General features: G+C 41.6%; 1 protein-coding gene, 2 long non-coding RNA genes and 1 other non-coding gene across 5 annotated transcripts in view; all 4 read left to right on the forward strand.

The window, feature by feature from the left end:
• The first annotated feature begins 1 nt into the window (after position 1).
• LOC121845488 lies at positions 2-451 on the forward strand. Of its 2 annotated transcripts, none has more exons than XR_006082590.1 (2): positions 2-75; positions 120-451. It is a non-coding gene; the product is annotated as an uncharacterized LOC121845488 (long non-coding RNA). The 2 variants fall into 2 exon arrangements; XR_006082589.1 differs by having other exon boundaries at positions 45-75; positions 165-451.
• A 2,637-nt stretch (positions 452-3,088) lies between these two features.
• trnak-cuu lies at positions 3,089-3,161 on the forward strand. The gene has a single exon. It is a non-coding gene; the product is annotated as a tRNA-Lys (tRNA).
• A 417-nt stretch (positions 3,162-3,578) lies between these two features.
• Positions 3,579-10,324, forward strand: LOC112238232. Its single transcript, XR_002951587.2, has 4 exons — positions 3,579-3,719; positions 3,932-4,031; positions 10,015-10,092; positions 10,257-10,324. It is a non-coding gene; the product is annotated as an uncharacterized LOC112238232 (long non-coding RNA).
• A 1,850-nt stretch (positions 10,325-12,174) lies between these two features.
• The window catches only part of rab21 (RAB21, member RAS oncogene family), a 57,068-nt gene continuing 53,088 nt past the window's right edge, over positions 12,175-16,154 (forward strand). Inside the window, exon 1 of the mRNA XM_042316951.1 lies at positions 12,175-12,536. Within this exon, the coding sequence (XP_042172885.1) occupies positions 12,396-12,536 (141 nt within the window). The 5' untranslated portion in view covers positions 12,175-12,395. The remainder of the gene's footprint in view (positions 12,537-16,154) is intronic.

The raw sequence follows: 16,154 nt of genomic DNA on the forward strand, positions 1-16,154 counted from the left end.
AGCCTACACCCTACACTAGAGAAGGGGTGAGAGAAGCCTACACCCTACACTAGAGAAGGGGTGAGAGAAGTGAAGGTGCGAGAGAAGCCTACACTAGAGAAGGGGTGAGAGAAGTGAAGGGGTGAGAGAAGCCTACACCCTACACTAGAGAAGGGATGGGGTAGGGGTGAGAGAAGCCTACACCCTACACTAGAGAAGGGATGGGGTAGGGGTGAGAGAAGCCTACACCCTACACTAGAGAAGGGATGGGGTAGGGGTGAGTGTTATGTCGCCAGCCCCCCAAACATAACACTGTCCTATAATATAACCGGATGAACTCCTTTATGAATGGGCTTTGTAATGGTTGTTTTGATCAAATGTCTGGCAATCCTGTGGTAAGTGATTCATTGATGCTGTAAAGCAATTAGCATTGGAATAAATACTGGAATAAATAGTTGATTGATTTGATGGATCTTTTGCCTTATTTTTTATTTTATTTTTATTTTTTATTTCACCTTTATTTAACCAGGTAGGCTAGTTGAGAACAAGTTCTCATTTGCAACTGCGACCTGGCCAAGATAAAGCATAGCAGGGTGAGCAGACAACACAGAGTTACACATGGAATAAACAATTAACAAGTCAATAACACAGTAGAAAACAAAGGGGGGAGTCTATATACAATGTGTGCAAAAGGCATGAGGAGGTAGGCGAATAATTACAATTTTGCAGATTAACACTGGAGTGATAAATGATCAGATGGTCATGTACAGGTAGATATATTGGTGTGCAAAAGAGCAGAAAAGTAAATAAATAAAAACAGTATGGGGATGAGGTAGGTGAAAATGGGTGGGCTATTTACCAATAGACTATGTACAGCTGCAGCGATCGGTTAGCTGCTCAGATAGCTGATGTTTGAAGTTGGTGAGGGAGATAAAAGTCTCCAACTTCAGCGATTTTTGCAATTCGTTCCAGTCACAGGCAGCAGAGTACTGGAACGAAAGGCGGCCAAATGAGGTGTTGGCTTTAGGGATGATCAGTGAGATACACCTGCTGGAGCGCGTGCTACGGATGGGTGTTGCCATCGTGACCAGTGAACTGAGAACTGTGAACTGAGATAAGGCGGAGCTTTACCTAGCATGGACTTGTAGATGACCTGGAGCCAGTGGGTCTGGTGACGAATATGTAACGAGGGCCAGCCGACTAGAGCATACAGGTCGCAGTGGTGGGTGGTATAAGGTGCTTTAGTGACAAAACGGATGGCACTGTGATAGACTGCATCCAGTTTGCAGAGTAGAATGTTGGAAGCCATTTTGTAGATGACATCGCCGAAGTCGAGGATCGGTAGGATAGTCAGTTTTACTAGGGTAAGCTTGGCGGCGTGAGTGAAGGAGGCTTTGTTGCGGAATAGAAAGCCGACTCTTGATTTGATTTTCGATTGGAGATGTTTGATATGAGTCTGGAAGGAGAGTTTGCAGTCTAGCCAGACACCTAGGTACTTATAGATGTCCACATATTCAAGGTCGGAACCATCCAGGGTGGTGATGCTAGTCGGGCATGCGGGTGCAGGCAGCGATCGGTTGAAAAGCATGCATTTGGTTTTACTAGCGTTTAAGAGCAGTTGGAGGCCACGGAAGGAGTGTTGTATGGCATTGAAGCTTGTTTGGAGGTTAGATAGCACAGTGTCCAATGACGGGCCGAAAGTATATAGAATGGTGTCGTCTGCGTAGAGGTGGATCAGGGAATCGCCCGCAGCAAGAGCAACATCATTGATATATACAGAGAAAAGAGTCGGCCCGAGAATTGAACCCTGTGGCTACCCCATAGAGACTGCCAGAGGACCGGACAGCATGCCCTCCGATTTGACACACTGAACTCTGTCTGCAAAGTAATTGGTGAACCAGGCAAGGCAGTCATCCGAAAAACCGAGGCTACTGAGTCTGCCGATAAGAATATGGTGATTGACAGAGTCGAAAGCCTTGGCAAGGTCAATGAAGACGGCTGCACAGTACTGTCTTTTATCGATGGCGGTTATGATATCGTTTAGTACCTTGAGTGTGGCTGAGGTGCACCCGTGACCGGCTCGGAAACCAGATTGCACAGCGGAGAAGGTACGGTGGGATTCGAGATGGTCAGTGACCTGTTTGTTGACTTGGCTTTCGAAGACCTTAGATAGGCAGGGCAGGATGGATATAGGTCTGTAACAGTTTGGGTCCAGGGTGTCTCCCCCTTTGAAGAGGGGGATGACTGCGGCAGCTTTCAATCCTTGGGGATCTCAGACGATATGAAAGAGAGGTTGAACAGGCTGGTAATAGGGGTTGCGACAATGGCGGCGGATAGTTTCAGAAATAGGGGGTCCAGATTGTCAAGCCCAGCTGATTTGTACGGGTCCAGGTTTTGCAGCTCTTTCAGAACATCTGCTATCTGGATTTGGGTAAAGGAGAACCTGGAGAGGCTTGGGCGAGGAGCTGCCGGGGGCGGAGCTGTTGGCCGAGGTTGGAGTAGCCAGGCGGAAGGCATGGCCAGCCGTTGAGAAATGCTTATTGAAGTATTCGATAATCATGGATTTATCGGTGGTGACCGTGTTACCTAGCCTCAGTGCAGTGGGCAGCTGGGAGGAGGTGCTCTTGTTCTCCATGGACTTCACAGTGTCCCAGAACTTTTTGGAGTTGGAGCTACAGGATGCAAACTTCTGCCTGAAGAAGCTGGCCTTAGCTTTCCTGACTGACTGCGTGTATTGGTTCCGGACTTCATATTGCATCATATGAATGTTGAGAGGGCAACATTACCAGTGATGATTACCCTTTCTATGACCATGACCATGAGTACATATTACACCAGCAGCTTATCTAGAATCAGTGTCTGTATTCACAAAACCTTTTAGAGTAACAGTGCTGATCTATGATCAGTTTTACGTTTAGATTTACATTGAATAAGATGACATGGACAGGAAGGAACCTGATTCGAGATCAGCACTCCTACTCAGAAGCTTTGTGAATGCAGTAGGGAATGCAGAGCGAGCTCGTGTGAATTCTAAGAAAAGAGAGGGCAGGAAGAGGGCAGGGTTCGCGATTCATGGTTTGTAAAGGGGTAGTTTCCTCATGTTACGCAAGCCCGGCTAGCTCAGTCGGTAGAGCATGAGACTCTTAATCTCAGGGTCGTGGGTTCGAGCCCCACGTTGGGCGCATATCTTTTTGAAAGATCGCTTTAAATCTTCTCAGTATATAATATACGAAGTTCATAGTTTGAGCAAAACATTTGATATTCTCTGTACACTTGAAGTCTGGTGCTGTGGGTTTAATATATATAAAAAATGCCTGTTCCTCCTGCACATAAAATGTAATGAATGTAAATAAATGCCCAAAACATTATTGTGAACTCAATGCACTCACAAGGCATGTTTGCGTTAAAGCAGAAAAAGGCTTTTATGTGTTTTACAATAATTAACAGTATTCGACTTGGAGTTTATTTTCACCCCCAAAATCACAACGTACTCTTGAGAAAATAAATGATGAGGTATGGTCAAAAAATGTTTTCTGAGAGGGTGGGGTTTGTTATGCTTGTTCCGTGGCAACTACCAATGAGAGGAGCGTATTTGAAATACGTCATGGAGCACCACTTTCGAAATGTCCTATTTGACACGAACTCAGCTGATCGTTACTAAACTAACTGGATCTCAAGCCTTGTCTACTTTTTCCTACTTGTTACACGACTGTGGCTAATAAGATTTTTTTTTAAAGAAGGTGGGTTCTTATCTGCTACAATGAAAATGTACCTGGTATTATCAATTACATAATTTCAACGATTAACAGTTCCTATTAGTAACAATGTTACATGCAGCAACGCTACAGCGTACGTTATTGTATGCAAGTTACAACAATGTTTACCTAATTAGTTATGGATACAATGTATCAAAACACTAAACTGTCGCTAATGTCATGATGGCTTTCTGCAGAGAAAATGAGCTCTGGAAAAGCACTACAGTCAGTGTCTCCTCACAACAATCAACCGCCGCCGACACCAAGCCTGGCGAAAAGAAAGAAGATTCAAGAGAAGTAAGTTATGAAAGTAGGAATGTTTGTTAGATTAATGCATGTTAAACCTACAGTTGTTTTTATACAGTATTACAATAGTGGCTTGTCGCCTTCCTTCCCGCCTGAGAGCCCCTCGGTGGAGGTGTCATAATACCCATAAAACCTAGCGGTCAAGCAGGGAAATGATCCCAATCGTTTTTCCCATAAGGGAGTTGAGAAACACTTAAAATAAGGACTGTGTTTTGTGTAGGTTTACCCTGATAGAGCGAGATAGATAGATAGATAGATATATATATATATATCTATCTATTTACTGTGTGATTTGAAAATGTTATTTAGCGTCAAAGTAGACATCATGCAAGACTACAAATCCCTGCAAGCTCCTGGACATTACATCTAGCTGGAACCTTTGCAAACAGGTACATTTAAAGAAATTTAGCCAATTTTTTAAAAATTACTACATTTAGTCAACATTTAATCCAGAGATTCTTACCTTTGCCTCGATTCGGAAGTCTCGTCCAGAACATGGCATTTGTAGTTCACATTAGCAGCTAACTAGCATTTCATTTGTTGTAAGCAAATATATTGATGAAAGTCACCTTGTCCCGAGAGACTTGTTATCAAAACGTCAAGCCAGGATAAGCCTACATGAAACACAGCCCTTATTGTAAGTGTTTCTAAAATCCCCTATGAGGAGAAATTAATGGTGAAAAACCATTTGGAACCATTTCCCTGTTTGACCGCTAGGTAATATCCATTATATACAGGCCCAACTCAGCAGAAAGTCTGTCTTTCTCCAGCAGGTGGTGTTTTATTTCACCCACCAAGCAAGGAGTTTGTATGGAGTGTTGAATTTGTTCAACCCAAAAAATAAATCCATCAATCCAAAGAAAGGATAGGCGGGAGCTAGACAGTCCGCCGTGCGACGTGCATCTTGCCAGTATATTCATTATCTTTGATTCAATTCACCCACTGAGGTATAATAAGCTCTCACCTTTTCAAATAGTTCCGGTTACCATGTGAGAGATGACCTATAACCCACGGGAGAGTGCCCCTAGTCAGGGGCATGGCTAGAAGGGATTCAGCTTTACTCAAATGAATATAAAAATGTTTTTTTTTTTTTTTGCATTTTAGCTAACCGTAACCCTTTTCTTAACCTAATTATCCAAACCTGCTACTTTAATGATCCTACCCTGCTGTGTAAGTTCTCCTAACTTGCTACGAAAAAGTCAAATCTGATGTTAATTTGACAAAAGCTGAATCCCTTCTAGCTAGTCAGAGCCAGAGGGTGGTTTTTAATCTTCATATTTTCAAACAGTCCATTTCAGCAGCATACCACTGCTGGCTTGCTTCTGAAGCTAAGCAGGGTTGGTCCTGGTCAGTTCCTGGATGGGAGACCAGATGCTGCTGTTCAAGTGTTGTTGGAGGGCCAGTAGGAGGTGCTCTTTCCTCTGGTCTAAAAAAAATATCCCAATGCCCCAGGGCAGTGATTGGGGACACTGCCCTGTGTAGGGTGCCGTCTTTCGGATGGGACGTTAAACGGATGTCCTGACTCTCTGAGGTCATTAAAGATCCCATGGCACTTATTGTAAGAGTAGAGGTGTTAACCCCGGTGTCCTGGCTATATTCCCAATCTGGCCCTCAAACCATCACGGTCACCTAATAATCCCCAGTTTACAATTGGCTCATTCATCCCCCTCCTCTCCCCTGTAACTATTCCCCAGGTCGTTGCTGTACATGAGAACGTGTTCTCAGTCAACTTACCTGGTAAAATAACAGATAAATTAAAAATCTATATTTTCCAGCGGGGCTAAATATTTGGGTGAGTTTTTTTTCTTCTTTTCGCCTGAATAGCCTCGTTTCACTTCCAAAAATTAAATTAAACCATCTAATGTTTAGCGAAATAACAACACAATGTCAAATACAGGTAGCCTAGTCAAATAATTAACATCCAATCACATTAACCGTTACTCTCTGGTGGGAATTCCACTAACGGTCTATATGTAGCCAAATGAAGCTGCTGCTCATTCCATTTGCTTGAAAAATGGATAAATGTTTTTTTTTATTTTTTTAAGTAAGGCCAGTTACCAGTTTCCACTTGGCTCTTCCATTTTTTTCAGTAATGCTGCAATTAGTTGGTTGTAATTGTGGGCAGAGCAGACTTTTTCCATGTGTTAGCTGCATGTGTGACCGCTCCACCAGTCCTATTTATTATATAATTTACAAAGATTATATATTTTAATTTTTATCAAGATTAAAAAACATTTTATTTTATTAAATTACTATATTTGAGTTTAACCATTTTGTTGTATTATTTGTTCTGTCTTTTCTGGTGGATTAAACTGAAATTGCAACTAATTTTCTATGGTTTGTTTCAAAAATAACGTTATTTTGGAGATTTAGTTTTCAAATAACCGGAAGTGAGGTTGTAATGGGGAAAAGGCCATTCTTGAACATGGGGTGAGACATTCTTAGTCTTTTGCTAGAGAACCAGTTTGGATTTGAGTATAAGTTGTGTATGACTGTGAGCGGTGTAATGCTTTAATATTTAATCATTTCTGCCAACGAGATGGATACCACCACAGAGTGAAGCTGGCACTAAGACCGCTCTCTGGCACTAAGACCGCTGGCACTAAGACCAACTCTGAGGCCATAATTTATTTATTTATTTATTTCACCTTTATTTAACCAGGTAGGCAAGTTGAGAACAAGTTCTCATTTACAATTGCGACCTGGCCAAGATAAAGCAAAGCAGTTCGACAGATACAACGACACAGAGTTACACATGGAGTAAAACAAACATACAGTCAATAATACAGTATAAACAAGTCTATATACGATGTGAGCAAATGAGGTGAGAAGGGAGGTAAAGGCAAAAAAGGCCATGGTGGCGAAGTAAATACAATATAGCAAGTAAAACACTGGAATGGTAGTTTTGCAATGGAAGAATGTGCAAAGTAGAAATAAAAATAATGGGGTGCAAAGGAGCAAAATAAATAAATTAAAATTAAATACAGTTGGGAAAGAGGTAGTTGTTTGGGCTAAATTATAGGTGGGTTATGTGCAGGTGCAGTAATCTGTGAGCTGCTCTGACAGTTGGTGCTTAAAGCTAGTGAGGGAGATAAGTGTTTCCAGTTTCAGAGATTTTTGTAGTTCGTTCCAGTCATTGGCAGCAGAGAACTGGAAGGAGAGGCGGCCAAAGAAAGAATTGGTTCTGGGGGTGACTAGAGAGATATACCTGCTGGAGCGTGTGCCACAGGTGGGAGATGCTATGGTGACCAGCGAGCTGAGATAAGGGGGGACTTTAAAAAAAAGAAGAAAATGCTCACCCAGAAGCGGCACTCCTAGTGGTCGGGGACTTTAATGCAGGCTAACTTAAATCAGTTGTACCAAATTTTTACCAGCATGTCACATGTGCAACCAGGGGGGAAAAAATCCTAGACCACCTTTACTCCAAACACAGAGATGCATACAAAGCTCTCCACCACCCTCAATTTGGCAAGTCTGACCATCATGATATCCTCCTGATTCCTGCTTACAAGCAAAAACTAAAGCTAGAAGTACCAGTGACTCGCTCAACACGAAGTGGTCAGATGACGCAGATGCTACACTACAGGACTGTTTTACTAGCACAGACTGGAATATGTTCCGGGATTCATCCAATGGAATTAAGGAATACACCACCTCAGTCATCGACTTCATCAATAAGTGCATCGATAACGACGTCCCCACGGTGACTGTACGTACATATCCCAACCAGAAGCCATGGATTACAGGCAACATCCGCATCGAGCTAAAGGCTAGAGCTGCCGCTTTCAAGGAGCAGGAGACTAATCCGGACACTTATAAGAAATCCCGCTATGCCCTCAGACGAACCATCAAACGAGCAAAGCATCAATACAGGATTAAGATTGAATCCTACTACACCGGCTCTGATGCCCGTCAAATGTGGCAGGGCTTAAACTATTACGGACTACCAAAGGGAAACCCAGACGCGAGTGGCCCAGTGACGCGAGCCTACCAGACGAGCTAAATGCCTTTTATGCTCTCTTCAAGGCAAGAAACACTGAAGCATGCACGAGAGCATCAGCTGTTCTGGATGACTGTGTGATAACGCTCTCGGTAGCTGATGTGAACAAAACCTTTAAACAGGTCAACATTCACAAAGCCGCTGGGCCAGACGGATTACCAGGACTTGTACTCCAAGCATGTGCGGACCAACTTAAGTGTCTTCACTGACATTTTCCACCTTTCCCTGACTGAGTCTGTAATGCCTTCACGTTTCAAGCAAACCACAATAGTCCCTGTGCCCAAGGAAGCGAAGGTAACCTGCCTAAATAATTACCGGCCTGTGGCACTCACGTCAGTAGCCATGAAGTGCTTTGAAAGGCTGGTCATGGCTCACATCAACAGCATCCTCCCAGACACCCTAGACCCACTCCAATTCGCATACCGCCCCAACAGATCCACAGATGATGTAATCTCAATCGCACTCCACACCGCCCTTTCTCACCTGGACAAAAGGAACACCTATGCGAGAATGCTGTTCATCGACTACAGCTCAGCGTTCAACACATTAGTGCCCACAAATCTCATCACTAAGCAAATGACTCTGGGACTAAACCCCTCCCTCTGCAACTGGATCCTGGACTTCCTGACAGGCTGCCCCCAGGTGGTAAGAGTAGGCAACAACACATCTGCCACGCTGATCCTTAACACTGGAGCCCCTCAGGGGTGTGTACTTAGTCCCCTCCTGTATTCCCTGTTCACCCACGACTGCGTGGCCTAACACGATTCCAACACCATCAAAAGTTTGCGAGGAATAAGAGATCAAGGAATAACAAATATATTTAACTAAAGTAAACTATACAAGTAACAATGGTGTGTGTGTGGTTGTGTACATCGATGTGTTTTAAAAGGTGCCAAAACAAAACAGCCAAACCCAACAGTTTGTCTATGTAGAGAGTCTCCTCAATGAATGGGGGGAAAGGTGTATTTATCGCCAGGACGCACCCGAGCCCAGGTGTGTCCCTTTTCGCTGACGACCCTCCAGACTCCGCCCACTGACATCCTATTAAGGAAAACCTGAGCAGAGAGAGAATTCGGCAGATCGAGTGATCTGGATTTCTAAACCATTAATATTAATGTTGGATCTGGTTTTTAACAACTAACATTTCCAAGGCAATAATAAATAAATATGCTGATAGTGGACAACCTTGTTTTACTTCTCTTGACAGTGTTTAAAACTTTCTGAGAGGTAGCTATTATTTATTATTTTACACCTAGGGTTACTATACATAACTTTAACCCATTTTTATAAACGATTCTCAAAAATGGAAATATTCCAGGCATTTATATATAAACTTCAGTCCTACTTTATTAAAGGCCTTTTCAAAGTCGACTATGAAACCAGGCCAGGTTTCCCAGATTTTTCATAGTGTTCTATTGTTTCCAGTACTTGTGTTATATTATCTCCAATGTCTTGTCCATGAAAAAACCTGTCTGATTAGGATGAATAATATCTGACAACACCTTTTTTAATTAATTCTATGCGCTAAAGCATTTTGCTTGAATTTTTGCATCACAACACTGAAGTGTAAGAGGCCTCCAATTATTTTTTACAAATAAACTGGATCTTTATATTTACCACATGGCTCCTGTTTCAGTAATAATGAAATCAGACCTTGTTGAGTATCTGATAATCTACCGTGTGTGTGTGTGTGTGTGTGTGTGTGTGTGTATAGGAGTGGTTAAAACCTGCTAATAATGGTCCTCTGAGTATATCAAAAGGTTTGGTATACCTCCACTGGTATGCCATCCAACCCTTGAGTTTTCCTGGACTTAAAGGCTTTAATTGCATCAAGAAGTACCTCCTCTGTAATTTGGTATTCACTAGTTGGCTGATTGCTTGATATATTCTCTTGCTCTCTTCTCTCGCTCTCTTTCTTGCTCTACTCTCTCTCTCTCTCTCTCTCTCTCTCTACTGCCTTGTGTGGCGATGTAGGTCTGCAATAAGGAGTCCAACAGACAATGTGATGTCCCCATGTACAAGACAGCTCATGAAGAAAGCTATCAAGGACATGTAAGTATAATTCAAATGTCTCTGTCAGACAAATGTTATTTGTTATTTGACTAGACATTTGGAGTATGTGGATTTGACTAAATTAGGTTGACCCCCTTTCTGTATCTGGAGTAGGCTGTGTCGTCTAAATGCCATTTTTAAAATGTGTTTATTCTTGATTCCAGACCGTCATCTCCCAGACCCAGACGGGAAGCGAAAGAGAACACTGCAAATAAATGAATTACCTTTTTTATGTACAGTGTGATGTCTTTACGGTATTCCGCTCTCTGCTAAGATGGTCAGATCAATCAATCATTGACACTTTCCTGACATTATACTGTCTTTTTAAGATGTTCTTACTAACCATGCTGCTCACACTTTATTGATCCATTATGCAATATGGTGTATATGGGGGGTGGGGTTTTATTATTCATTAATATGGTGAAGGGGGTTATATTCTTCATTTATATGGGGGGAGGGGTTTATATTCTTCATCTGTGGTGGGGGGTTATAATATTCATCAATATGGTGTTTATTTGGGGGGTATATTATTCATCAATATGGTGTTTATGTGGGGGGGGTATATTATTCATCAATATGGTGTTTATGTGGGGGGGGTATATTATTCATCAATATGGTGTTTATGTGTGGGGGGTATATTATTCATCAATATGGTGTTTATGTGGGGGGGGGGTATATTATTCATCAATATGGTGTTTATGTGGGGGAGGGGTTTATATTCATCTATGTGGTGGGGGGGGTTATAATATTCATCAATATGGTGTTTATGTGGGGTGGGGGGTGTATATTCTTAATCTAAATCACACTGTTCAGGTTTATTGTTATTCTTGTGAATGTATAATGCTATTTGCACTTTAGAGGACATATGCTGTTCATTGTACACTGCTTTAAGTGGTGGGGGTGTTATCTCAAACAAGTGTTCTGTATGTGTGCCCTTTGCACAGGTAGATTTCCATGGTTTAACAAAACAAAAAGTAGACTACTTTATATTCTGTTTGTACATTGGCTTTATGTTGCTCAGTTTTCAATATGTAACTAGCAAAAAAAGGACTTAGCTCACTGCTTTCAATAAACATATTTGATATGGAAGAGATCACTTGTGTCACTGAGTTATGAGGCATGTATGAACATACCTGTCTTACGTTTAGTTTGTTTCCATTGAAAGTGATATTCAAGAGGTTTGTTGTGACCGTAACTAGTGTTGGATACGGCTGTAGTTGAAACTCTTTGTTTTGGTTTGATATGTCCTAGAGATCATTTCAATACCAATTTGACCAGAAGCGCCACCCTGAAGAAGGCAGGTGAGCCGCTCGTGCGCTTACATTTTGTTGCTATGCAATAGCTGCTAAAAGAAAGGCTTTAACTTTTCCACAACAGTGCCTTGGATTTTTTTAAAGTATGAACGTTATCTAGTTCAGATTAGGGTAGACATTCAGAAAATTACCCCTTATTTCTCTAGTAGAAACAGAAATAAGTCAAGTTTGAACAAAACAAGCATACTTCTTTCTGAAACGAAGATTCAAGGAAATCACTTAGTCTTCTTCGCTCACTGTGTGTATGTTCAGCATGGGGGATTTCCACATCGTGTTCTGGGAGACTTCCAAGAATTATGATCTTTTGATGTGAAAATAAGCAGATTTGTCAGAAATGCATAAATAAAATAGCACTGTCGTATGGCTCAGAGGAGAAATAGATTCCTCATGATTTTTGTGTGACAAATTATTCTCACTCGGGAGGGTCTTGCAGTGATAATGATCCTGGTAAACCAACCAACCAACCACAATAATGATAACCTATCATAAAACGGTCAAAACAATATTCTGTTTTTAGGAGTTATACTGACTTCTGACTTCTTACTTTTAGTCTTTCAAACGGTCTTATTTTTGTTTATGTTTTTTTTTTTTAAATAAAATGTCCTAATTTCTGTATTCTTTACTCTAACATATAATATTATGATTGATGATCCATTGGGGGAAAATAGACTGAGCTTCTCTGTGCAGCTCCAGCACTTTCGATTGTTGCTGTCCAGTTCATCATATGATCCCAGAGCGTGACGCAGAAAGCGACGCCATTAGGAGGAGGAGGGGGTTGAGAGGGGAGAGCAGAGCGAACCAGCCAGCTGAGGGTGGAGGGGGGGTGGAAATCAGTTTGGTCTACAAAGAGCTGGGCTGGAGTGAAAATTGGTTCCTATTCTGATTCGTGTCCTCGACTTATTTGATTTCGATTTGAACACATCTCATGTGATTCAGAGGGACATACATTCGACTGGGCTACTTATAATTCCTAATTATATCTATTTCACCATGGCGACTGGCGGCGGAGCGGGTAACAAAACCTACTCTTTCAAGGTGGTTTTGTTGGGAGAGGGTTGTGTCGGCAAGACCTCGCTCGTGTTGCGCTATTGTGAAAATAAATTCAACGACAAACACATCACCACACTTCAGGTACGTTTGATTACGTGGCTAGCTGGATGTGTGATTCAATCTTGTCCGGGACGACAAAAGGGTTAAATGTGCTGTATGTAAGAAAAACAGAAAAAGGTGAGCTAGCTAACGTTAGCCTAGCTGCTAGTGATAGCCTGTCACTAACTCACAGCAACAGCCATTCATCTGTGTCGCAGCTAGCTAGTTTAGGACAGTCCACCCACAACAAGTCACTGGCTAGTTTAGGACAGTCCACCCACAACAAGTCACTGCAACCTGTTCAACATGTTTATGTAGGGTGTTTACCAAAGATGACTAGCTAGCTAGCAATTCTGATAACGATTAGCTAGCCAACTAAATTGACAAACGCCTGCTAGCTGCTGTAGCTAGCTAGTTTTCCTAGTAGCCAACTGTCACAGCTGTAAAAAATAAGCGAGCTAAAGGCTTTATCTCAATTATACATTGGTGCTATTCAACATGAAACAAGTGTTCTTCAACGTGAATGTGGTAGAGGTGAATTTGCTCCAATGAACAGAAAGTAGCCCACTCAGAGTAACCAAATCAACAACAACCAGACAGGTTTAACTTCCTGTTCAGTGGTCAGAAAGCTTCACTAGTTGCCCCAAACGTGGCCCTGCAGGACAGTTGACTGAACTGAACCAGGATTGAACTACTATGACATAGCATTTATGCAGAGTAGAGAAAGGTCACGTTTACTCCACACCTAAAATCGCATTGAGATGGACAACACAGACTAGATCTGTCAGTAAGCTCAGGGCTTCTCATAGCAATAGATTGCACAATATGTGGTTTTGCAATGCCGGACGTGATAAGGTTTCTAGGTGTTTGTAGCAGGCCTTTACAGTGCTGTTGCTAAACTTATCCTCTTCTATGAATCAATACGATTGTGCTGCCACATAATCACACATTACTAGGGTATCAAATTCAACCCTATACGATCACAGTTGCTGTCAAGCAGTCTAACTAGTGTACTAAGCAATTTGTTTGTACTTTGCATTAATGCAAACAGTTAAACCTGTTGCTGGCTCTCTGGAAACTGTAGTAACTGTAGTGAAGTTTGCTTTACCGATAGGTTAGTTATGAACTTAGAATGGCCGTGTTTATTGCTCTCCAGAAAGAGGCAGCATAACTCCTTGTCATTTTCTACCAGGACATCACAAGAGGGTGTTTATTACTCAAGGCAATGATGAGAGGAGCTGAATGGGAAAGTGGTTTCACTGCTGCACTGCCAGTGGGCCTTGAGTCTTAGAGACTAGAGAAGTGGTCTTCTCGGATCCTGAAAATGATCTCCAAAACTGAATTGGATCTGTGAAATTCCCATCCGAGACCCAGTCATTTTTTTCTACTTCTTCAAAATCAATATTGGATCTGAGATGGACCAGGGTCTGTATCAGATCCAAAAGATTAAAAATGCCGTTTTATTTACACAAAAGCAAGCAAAATATGCTGAAAAATATAAATGCAACAACTTCAAAGATTTGAATGAGTTAAAGTTAATATAAGTAATTGATTTAGGTCGTTATCTATGGATTTCATATGACTGGGAATGAAATAATGCAACATATTTGGTGGACGTTCCTGCATGCCAGTAGCACATAACCTCAACTTGAGACATCTGTGACATAACTACATATATTTTAGTGGCCTTTTATTGTCCACAGCACAAGGTGAACTTGTGTAATGGTCATGTTTAATCAGCTTCTTGATATGCCACACCTGTTAGGTGGATGGGTTATTTTTGCAAAGAAGAAATGCTCACTATCAGGGATGGGAAACAAATTTGAGGATCTTTTTGTGTGTATGGACATTTTCAGGGATCTTTTATTTCAACACTTTACATAGTATAGTTGTGTAGTTTTGACTTGTCTGGCAGTGAATGTTAATGTTGCACATGTGTTTTTAGATGTATTGAAAATAATTGATTTGTTTTAGTATTTTCATAAGTGACATCCAGAATTTAAAATGTTGAGAAGGGATAGGGTGTGTGGTGGCGACGCGTCGGCGTGTCTCTCTACAGAATGCGCTCTGTCTCCTGCTAATTTGTGCACATTCATTATTTAATTGTTTACGCTTTTTAATGTTTATTTGCTTTAATATATTTTGCTTGAGCACGCATGAAGTACCTGGCCTGTGTGTAGATGTAGGTCTAAAAGTTTCCATTTGGTCATGTCTGATAGTATTTCTCATTAACTCACCTTCACTTGAGCTGCGCAGCTTCTGAGTATTTTTTGCCTCACACTACGTCAATGCATCCATTGCAAATAGTTCCTTACTGTATTCAAAACATCTTTTCAACACTCCTTGATAGGCCTAACCATCGTGCCTCGGTGTGAATTGGCATCATATTTCTAAAACCCATATCTCCACTAGAAACTGGTCATAAGATAGGCTACCTTAACACTTATACCTTGCACAAATACAACTGTCTGTCCTGAGCGCATCATTGGCATGGGAGACAGTTAGGGCCCAAGCAGCCCAGTTGAAACAAGTTCCCTGTAGGGAGAGCTGCTCAAGCCAGACAGAGACAGGCGGAGGATAGAGATTCATATATTGAAAGAACCTGAACCAACTGCCATGCGCAGCAAAAGTGATTTTAATCTGGAATTTTTCTTCAAATATAATTTCAGATTTCGTCGGCATTTCACATATTTTCACACAGATCCGAGTTCCTTCTCGGGGTAATAGGTTTTAGGTATATTTGTGAAGCCCTCTAGACTAGAGTTTTCTCTTTACTGCACTGCCAGTGAGCCTTGAGTCTTAAAGCTCAGACACTCCGGTAGGATTGTCAAATGTTTCCTGGAGACAGTACTTGGCAGCTCTGACTGTCGACACTCAATCTCTTTTGTGTTCACACAGCAAAGACCTTGGAAGTCGTCAGCCACTCAGCTTTGTTACAATACTCCAAACCGGAAGGTGGCAGTAGTGTTGTTTGGCATTGCATATCCGTGCGTATTGCTTGTGGTCTAGATTCCAAGCTGTCTGCACTGATGTTGCCATTTTTTGTAGAAAGCCCTTGTTTTATATCAGCCAGATGGCCACGGCTAGATAACTACCTAGCAAGATGACAATTAAACATTTGAATTCACTCTCCATAGCAAACTCCATAGCATATTCGCTAGCTGGCACAACATTGCTAGCATGCTATGGACACTGCACTAACTCGGCAGCTGTTTCATGGAAACTAGCTAGTCCATTGTGATTTAATTATGTCAATTAGCTACAGTGGTTAGCTGGCTTGGAGGAAGTATTTAGTGTGGTGTGCACTTAGGCAGTCTGATGGTAGCATATTTTATTTATTTATTTCACCTTTATTTAACCAGGTAGGCAAGTTGAGAACAAGTTCTCATTTACACTTGCGGCCTGGCCAAGATAAAGCAAAGCAGTTCGACACACACAACAACAGAGTTACACATGGAGTAAAACAAACATACAGTCAATAATACAGTATAAACAAGTCTATATACGATGTGAGCAAATGAGGTGAGATAAGGGAGGTAAAGGCAAAAAAAAAAAAAGGCCATGGTGGCAAAGTAAATACAATATAGCAAGTAAAACACTGGAATGGTAGATTTGCAGTGGAAGAATGTGCAAAGTAGAGAGAAATAATGGGGTGCAAAG

Source organism: Oncorhynchus tshawytscha, unplaced genomic scaffold, assembly GCF_018296145.1.
Source record: "Oncorhynchus tshawytscha isolate Ot180627B unplaced genomic scaffold, Otsh_v2.0 Un_contig_4380_pilon_pilon, whole genome shotgun sequence".
Lineage (NCBI taxonomy): Eukaryota > Metazoa > Chordata > Actinopteri > Salmoniformes > Salmonidae > Oncorhynchus > Oncorhynchus tshawytscha.